Source organism: Podarcis filfolensis (genome assembly GCF_964270895.1).
Source record: "Podarcis filfolensis genome assembly, chromosome: 12".
Classification (NCBI taxonomy): Eukaryota; Metazoa; Chordata; class Lepidosauria; order Squamata; family Lacertidae; genus Podarcis; species Podarcis filfolensis.
Window position 1 is genome coordinate 21,345,926 of NC_139614.1, and position 9,042 is coordinate 21,354,967.

Below are 9,042 nucleotides of genomic sequence, written 5' to 3' on the forward strand. Positions count from 1 at the left end.
ATTGTCCTGTTATGATACTCCTTAATCAGTGTTAATGGATACAGACTGCAGAACAGTACGTTTCTTCACCTCATACTTAAGACTGAAGCAATTAAGGGAGAGACTGATCAGCAATATTACGTCCTTGCTAGTCCTGAGGGTCCATGATTCTGTGATCGCGGGCTATGTAAAAGAAAGGAAAGGATTTTAAAATACACCCTCTTCAACCTAAATTCACTGAACTCCTCAAGGGTAAGTAAAGACCTGCCATAAAATAAAATGGTTTGCATTCTGGTTTGGATGTAAATTGTTAGAGGTTCTGGCTGTATTCGTATTATAGCTGTGAGGACTCTGACACAAACATTTCCAGGGGATTGTGCAGTTGGCTGAAGTGGCAGGAGCAGACACCTAATCTTCAGCAAGTGAGAACAGGAATCACATGTTCCTTTGGTGCCTCCTTCTCCAAGATGTTTATAGTTCCGCTCAAGTATCTGTTTCGTGTTTATTCCAGCAGCTCACGCCTTTTTATCCTGTGGACTACCCGCTGGAAGATGGCAGCACCTGTGGAGATGGGGTACTCCAAGATGGTGAAGAATGCGATGATGGCAATAACATAGTGACTGATGATTGTATAAGTACGTTTGATGTTACCAATTCTTGTTTTCTTGCTTTAATATACACAAGGATTCTCAGATAAATGGAAAGCCTAATTCATATACTTCACTGTTTCCACATATGATCTGGATAAAAAAGCACCAAAACACTGGACACGACAGGGATGCCCAATTTCCCCTTTGCTTTTTATATCGGTCCTGGAGGTCTTGCTGAATATGATTAGAAGGGACCGGATGGTTAAAGGTATACAGGTCGGAGCTAAACAGTATAAATTGAGAGCATTTGCAGATGACCTAGTTTTGACGTTACAGGAGCCAGAATCTAGTACTAAAAGAGTTTTAGAATTAATTCAAGAATTTGGTCAGGTCGCAGGATTCAAATTGAATAAGTTAAAAACTAAGGTTCTTGAGAAAAACTTAACACTGATTGAAAAAGAGAAGTTTCAGAATGAAACAGGTCTGACTGTGGTTAAGAAAGTGAAATACTTGGGGATTAATATGACAGCTAAAAATGGGAATTTGTTTAAAGATAACTATGAAAAATGTTGGATGGAGGTGAAAAAAGACTTAGAAATTTGGTCAAACTTGAAGCTTTCCTTGTTGGGTCGAATTGCAGTTATAAAGATGAATGTATTGCCTAGAATGTTGTTTTTATTTCAAACATTGCAAATTTTGGACAAAATGGACTGTTTCAAGAAGTGGCAGAAAGACATTTCTAAATTTGTCTGGCAGGGCAAGAAGCCCAGAATAAAATTTAAGATATTAACTGATGTGAAAGAAAGGGGTGGATTTGCCCTGCCAGACCTTAAACTTTACTATGAATCAGCAGCGTTCTGCTGGTTGAAAGAGTGGCTGCTTCTTGAGAATACAGACATTTTGGATTTAGAAGGCTTTAATAATGTGTTTGGGTGGCATGCATATTTGTGGTACGACAAGGTTAAAGCACATAAGGCATTTAAAAACCACATTGTCAGGAAAGCATTGTTTAATGTTTGGATAAGATACAAAGATTTATTTGAAAATAAAACCCCAAGGTGGTTGTCACCTATGGAGGCTAAGGCTCAGAAAAAACTTAACATGGAGGCTAAATGGCCAAAATATTGGGAAATTTTGGAGCAAGAAGGGGACAAATTGAAATTGCAGAGTTTTGAGAAATTAAAAGATAAAGTGCGAGACTGGCTTCATTATTATCAGATAATGGAGGCTTATAATTTGGATAAGAAAATTGGCTTCCAGGTGGAAAAATCTAAATTGGAAACAGAATTGTTAGAACCTAAAACCAAGACTTTGTCAAAAATGTATAAATTGCTGTTGAAATGGAATACTCAGGATGAGACGGTTAAATCTGCTATGATTAAATGGGCACAAGATGTTGGACATAACATTATGTTTGCTGACTGGGAACAGTTGTGGACCACCGGTATGAAATTTACGGCATGTAATGCCTTAAGAGAGAATATTATGAAAATGATATATAGGTGGTACATGACCCCGGTCAAGCTTGCAAAAATCTATCATTTGCCCGATAATAAATGTTGGAAATGTAAGGAAACTGAAGGTACATTCTTTCACCTTTGGTGGACGTGCCCTAAGATTAAGGCTTTCTGGGAAATGATATATAACGAATTGAAAAAGGTATTTAAATATACCTTCTTGAAGAAACCAGAGGCCTTTCTCTTGGGCATGGTCAGCCAGTTGGTGTTAAAAAAGGATAGAACTTTCTTTATGTATGCTACAACAGCAGCAAGAATACTTATTGCAAAGTATTGGAAGACGCAAGATTTACCCACTCTGGAAGAATGGCAGATGAAGATGATAGACTGTATGGGATTGGCAGAAATGACTGGCAGAATCCGGGACCAGGGAGAAGAGTCGGCGGAAGAAGATTGGAAGAAATTTAAGGACTATTTACAGAAATATTGTAAAATTAAAGAATGTTGAATGATGTTGGATTGAAATTAAGGGGTTTTCAGCTGCAATGTTTTGAGATAAGGATTTGCTGAGTAAATAATTTGAATTGGAATACAAGAAGGGGAGGTACGAGGAGGTCGGGGAAATATGTTATTGAAAATTAAGTAATGTGAACTGTATGGGTTTTTAATTTTTTTTTGTTTTTGTATAAAATTTGGAAATTTAATAAATATCTTTATATATAAAAAAAGCACCAAACACTCAGGAAAAGCTACTTTCACTGAGTGGGAAAGAGCTGTTATTTTACTTTTCAACAGATAGTTTTGTAAACATACACAGGCAAGCAAACTAATTAATCTTGGAGTTAATGGGTGATGTGGAAGAAAGTTCACACTGTCCTCTGACATACAAGGAGCTAGCTAGCAGCTGCAAATAACCCCATTTATGTATTTATTTACCTTTCTCTTTTATTTCTGGTTTATTAGAATGTCGCCATGCTTATTGTGGAGACGGCTACCGACACGAAGCGGTAGAAGAGTGTGATGGGAAAGATTTTGGATACTTAACTTGCAAAACATATCTCCCTGGGTAAGGCAAATTTAAGTTATTTTTGTCACATCATGGGAGAGTATGATTCGTTTTAAAAATCCACAAAAGATTGGACTGGGAAGGAAGATGGAGGCAAAGGTCTGTTTTCATTCTTTTGCTCCACCAGGAACCAATGGATGGAGCATAAACTGGTTTTTTTTTATGTGGGGGGATGATTCCTGTGGCCCCAATCACATGTTGTCTGTGGTTGCTTGGAGACAAAGGGAGGGATCCCTCTTCACCTTGAATTAATAGTTGTAGGGAAGTAACTGGCTGTGCCTCTCTATGGTCACCCCTTCTTCCCAGTGGTCATTTCAATGATGATGATCCAATCTCCCTTTGTTTTACCTGGTGGGGAGGAGAATTGGGCAGGTAGAAGATGGGGTAGAAATATTCTGAGGAAGTGGGTACTTTGGTACTAAAGCTGTTGGGACACAGTAGCTAACTCCGCAGATATGACCCACCGTGGGACTTCAAGAAACCACTGGCTAGAAAGACCTAGGGAGACCTAGGTCTCATGCATGAGATTTGTTTCACTTGGCATCTCTAGGAAACTGAGAATGAAGAGGAGGCTCCACCATCATAGTACTCTTCTCTCTCATGCACCCAAAGCTAGTTACTTACAATTACCTTATGCTGTTGGGAATATCCCCAAGAGTGATGAGAGACTCGTGGATGCATAAATTTTAACTGAAGCAGATGTAGAGGCCACCTTTGATTCTGTGCAAGTGTAGGATGTCTCTATTGGACGCGGGTGGCGCTGTGGGTTAAACCACAGAGCCTAGGACTTGCTGATCAGAAGGTCGGTGGTTCGAATCCCTGCAACGGGTGAGCTCCCGTTGCTTGGTCCCAGCTCCTGCCAACCTAGCAGTTCGAAAGCACGTCAAAGAGCAAGTAGATAAATAGGTACCGCTCCAGCTAGAAGGTAAACGGTGTTTCCGTGCGCTGCTCTGGTTCGCCAGAAGTGGCTTAGTCACGCTGGCCACATGACCCGGAAACTGTACGCCGGCTCCCTCGGTCAATAAAGCGAGATGAGCGCCGCAACCCCAGAGTCGGCCATGACTGGACCTAATGGTCAGGGGTCCCTTTACCTTTACCTTTTGGATGTCTCTACTGTTTGCAGATTCTCTCCCCACCCGATTTAGGCACCCATGGGGTCTGCACTTGAATTAGAAAAGAGCTAATTAGGGCTGTGGTTGCTGTTAGCCATCAGTTGTACACTGGAGCGAGCTAAAAACATATTCGTGTGGTACAGAGCTGTCATGCTTCTCTTTAGTCCAGCAGGATATTGACGTCACATGCACACCATACATACATGGCTTCCCGCAAAGAATCCTGGAAACTGTAGTTCACCCCTCACAGAATAACCATTCCCAGCACCTTTAGAAAACTACTGTTCCCAGGATTCTTTGGGGCAAGCCATGCACTTTAAATGTATGATGTAAATCTGACTTTAGCTGAGGCCTTTGCTTGCTTGTAATCTGACGTGCATGCATTGGTATTAATAGCTTCTTCTGGTCAGCAGTATTTTACCTGCAGTAGCTGTAGCTGTGTCATGCTGTCAGGTATCATTACGACCTTACAGGAAACATTCCATTTGCAAATGAAATTATCTGCAGAGTTCTCATGGCTCCTGAAAGAGTAATGTGTTAATTGGCAGGAATAAAGAAAGCACAAGAGTCAGTTCTGCAAACCCTCTTCTGTATTAACTCTCAGGATGTAATTTAACTCCTTACAGCACCTTTTACATCAATGGGACTCGATAAACAGACATTTTAGGAAAGCAACAATAAAATATATACACATTAAAGGTTGATATTTGGTCAAGATTTTGAAAATTGAGGCCTTTATTTCAGGGTTATAAAATTTTCAGACATGACAGCAGCTGTGATAATTGTGCTTTGTGAATCTGCAAATAACTTCATATTGCCCTTTGAGCATTCAGTTAATTGGATGCATAATGAGATATAGGTTAAAACAAAGCTTGATATTGGACTGTATTGATTAAGTGTTCAGTTGGCAATGTTATTGCAAATTGTACTTTATTTTGTGCCGCAAATCATGTCTCTGCGCAGCCTTTTTCCAACATTCCTCTGTCTAACGTATTTGCCTCGCTGCAAAACGCTGTGTTCAAAATCCATTTGTGGATGCCCTGATAGAAATTAGATATAAAAATCAACTGGTAAAAAAAGTGTCATGTGTAATAATGACTGGTGTGTGTTCATCTTCTGTCTTAGGTCTTATGGAAAGTTACGATGCACTTCGTTTTGCAATATTGACTCTACAGAGTGTCGATACTTTACATGAAAAGTGAGCCCTGTAATATGTGAGTATCCCACATACAACATCCATACATCAGGTGCTATGTTACCATCAACCCAAGACTGAGCAATAGACAAGCAACTCATCTCTATGATAAAAAAAACACCAATGTCCTGCTGCTCGTGGTGATTGGAGATGTGTTTTTAAATTGGCTCACACTGGAAGAAAATAGGACCACTGAATCCTGTCTTAGTAGAGAAATGTCACGCAACATTCACAGTTAAGACTTACCTTTTCCATGGCTGCTTAAAGGAGTTCCTCTTTACAACAGGAAAACCAAATAACTGGAATACTGTATTTTACTTCAATACTGTTACTTCATAAAAACACAATTATACCTCAACTTGGCACTCCTAGTCCTACAGATAAGCTCTTCGGGTGTTTTTGTTTTTTTTAAAAAATATTTTTTCCAGTATAAACACAAAGCATATTCTGGTTGCAGTGTTTATAAGGACTATTTATGGTTGTTTTTTTTCATTACCATGTGAACTTCGTACATGCTTTAGCTGCATGAATCAATCATGTGTTCAAGTGAGAAGTCCCGGGTTTGTATATAGTGGCTTGGGGCAATTAGGCTGCAATCCTATGAGCACTTATGTGGGGCTAAGTCCCATTAAACTCACTGGGACTTACTTCTGAATAGAGATGCATAGGATGGCACTTTAGTTAATTGGAAGAGAACCCGATCGAGGAACTGATTAGCTTTATTTACATTGCAATTCTATGTATGCCAGCTTGAAGGTACTCCCAGGTTAAGTGGATATAGCCTTAGAAACAGAAATTGTAGAACCATGTGAGAGATGTAAATAGATTGAAATATATCGAGAGTGACTGAAATGGAAGAATTCAAAAGGCAGTCAACACTTGTATATAATGAATTCTTCAGCGTCAGATTATTACTTTGGGATGCTTGACTCATGTGGGACAAGCTCTCGAAAACAAAGTCCTACTGCCCCTTACACCACGTTCCTGCCAAGTTCTTAGACTTATAACACTATATCCTGTGTCTAATATGCCTGAAATCTGTATTCTGAATTATGCAACAGAATGGAGGTTTGCACCTTGAAAAGCTTAGAATTGCCTTAGAGACTATTGTTGCAAAACTGCTACCATCAACTTTCATTTTAGTTGTTACGCCAGGAAGTGTTACTTGCTTTCTCATGTACCTGATACTCAGTTCTACAGGTTTCTACCTAGAAATTGCTTTCCAGTCTCAGCTTTGTACAACAGTTAGGATTATTGGCCACGTTCATACATCGTCATGGTTTAGTGTGACCTGCATGAGCTGAAATGAGCCCAGGCGATTGTTGGGTTCACACATTCCCTCCATTTTTCTGTCTGCATGGTTTGAGGGAGGACTTCAGCAGTGTTTAGGTACTTTCTCTTAATCTCAGATTTCCATTGCACGTGGACTGGGGATTGTGGTTTGCACTATGCTTAGTTTAAACAAGCCAGCTTTATAACCCATGGTTTGAGTTTGGGTGGTTTTTGAAACTGCCCTGGGTTCATATTCCAGTTCATATTCCAGAACAAGCAGAGTTTAAGAGGAACTGAAATTAATCACTGCTGAAATCCTCCCCTCAGGCTAATCGAAGGTAGAGAGGGGAGGGAAAGCACACATGCCCAAAGCTTGCTCAGGATCGTTCCAGCTTCTGTTTGTTGTGCTAAACCATGGTTTAACGTGAACGCAGCCACTTGTGTATATATTCCTATTTGTATAGCCGATAGGAGTCATCCCATAGCGTGTTATTCAGATTACATGTTGTATAGATTTTGTATGTATATATGCATATATATATATATATATATTCCAAGTGGATTGGTCAGAGATGGTTATGTTATCTTTGAAAGCATTTGAGATAATTACTGATTTCCTTTCTAACAGATACTAAAGAGCAAATTTCATGTTGGAAGTATACTGAGTTAGATACATGTGGAAGTTACCTGAAATTTAGATAAACCTCTGAGTAAATTCTTCATACAGTGACGTGTGGATTCAGGTTTAAGATAATTAAGATAGGACATTCTTTTCATATCTGTCAATATTCCTGTTTTCCTTTTCTTTAATGGTCTAAAATGTTTGTTTGAAGTACATGAACCCATGTATAACAACAGCAATCGTTATGTTCTGTTACTTCCATGGGGGTTGAATAAGAAAAATATTATACAATTATAATAAAAATTAAAGTAAAACCAACAGTTATGCAGACGTTTTTACCACATGGATAGGTGCGTGGATTACAGTGTGAATGCAGATTTATGCTAAAGTAATGTGGTAAGAGTTTTAAAAACAAAAGACAGTGGGATGGATATTTCTTATCTGAATTACTTACAGTATTGTGAATTTTAAGGAAACGTAAGTCCATGGAGCTCAGCAGGACATCATTTAATTCCACTCTTAATTTCAGCAGCCTTCAGTGTGCCGAATTTCCCTGGAACATGCCCAATGACCCTAACTTGCATGACCACTTGGGGGTGATTTGCATACTGTATGTGGAGAAGCAAGAAACAGGGTGTCCATCAGGACCATCCCACCCATGAGGCAAGGCGAAGAAACCGCTTCAGGTGGTAGGATCCACAGGGGCAGCAAATCCCGATGTGCATCTATATTCCCTCCTTGTTCCTGATATAGATCTACGCCTATCCCTTCTACCCTGCCGGGGAGGGGAGCATCGTTTGATCATTTGCATCAAGTGCAAAAATGTATTGAGCCAGCCCTGGTGTCCCTACTGTGTAAACTTGAACAGAGGAGGGTAGGGGGGAGGCAAGAGTAGACTAGATTCCTTTCCGGCTCCCTCCCAACTCACCGCTGAGCAACGGCAGCCCCGGGCAGGTCTTGGAGCAGTACATGAAGTGGTCTAAGCCTGCACACAGAGTGGGCATGGCCTGCAGCCTGTGTTCTTAGATGTTCTGTGAGAAAAGTGGAAGGTTGCCCTGCCGCCATGCTGTGTTCCAGGACGGCCAGTGCTATTTTTATAAAGGAAGAGGTGCCAGAACTCACCATGAACACCTCCTTTGTTCTCTTAGAATGGCAATGGCACCCACCTCAGAGGTACCAAAACAGCAAGTTCCGGCTGGAAAAAAAGCTCTGGGCATGGCATCTGAATGGAGCAGCCATTCTTTGTTATTTGGTTTATGGAGTCTGACGCAGTAGTGCTGGATTTAGGATGGTGTGGGTGGTTCCAGCGCATAGGGCACTGAGCCAAGAGGGCAGAAAACAACAACAACAACAACCAGGGCCCCTTTTTTCAGCCAGAACTTGCTGGAACTCTGTTCCGGCACCTCTCAGGTGGGGGCCATTGCCATTATAAGAGAACAAGGGCGGCATTCATGGTGAGTTCCAGGTATATAGGAACTCTTACAGGTACAGTGGTACCTCGGGTTAAGTACTTAATTCGTTCCGGAGGTCCGTTCTTAACCTGAAACTGTTCTTAACCAGAGGTACCACTTTAGCTAATGGGGCCTCCTGCTGCCGCTGCGCCGCTGCTGCACGATTTCTGTTCTCATCCTGAAGCAAAGTTCTTAACCCGAGGTACTATTTCTGGGTTAGCAGAGTCTGTAACCTGAAGCGTATGTAACCCGAGGTACCACTGTATAATAACACCTAGATTTATACAGGTGCCTACTC

General features: G+C 40.7%; 1 protein-coding gene across 2 annotated transcripts in view; it reads left to right on the plus strand.

Moving 5' to 3' along the window:
- The window catches only part of COLQ (collagen like tail subunit of asymmetric acetylcholinesterase), a 41,673-nt gene extending 34,062 nt beyond the window's left edge, over positions 1-7,611 (plus strand). The window contains exons 15-17 of one of the 2 annotated variants that reach the window (XM_083578096.1): positions 491-614; positions 2,990-3,092; positions 5,330-7,611. In XM_083578096.1, the coding sequence (XP_083434222.1) occupies positions 491-614; positions 2,990-3,092; positions 5,330-5,399 (297 nt within the window). In that variant the 3' untranslated portion in view covers positions 5,400-7,611. The remainder of the gene's footprint in view (positions 1-490; positions 615-2,989; positions 3,093-5,329) is intronic. The other variant, XM_083578097.1, reaches the window with a different exon arrangement.
- The last annotated feature ends 1,431 nt before the right edge of the window (positions 7,612-9,042 follow it).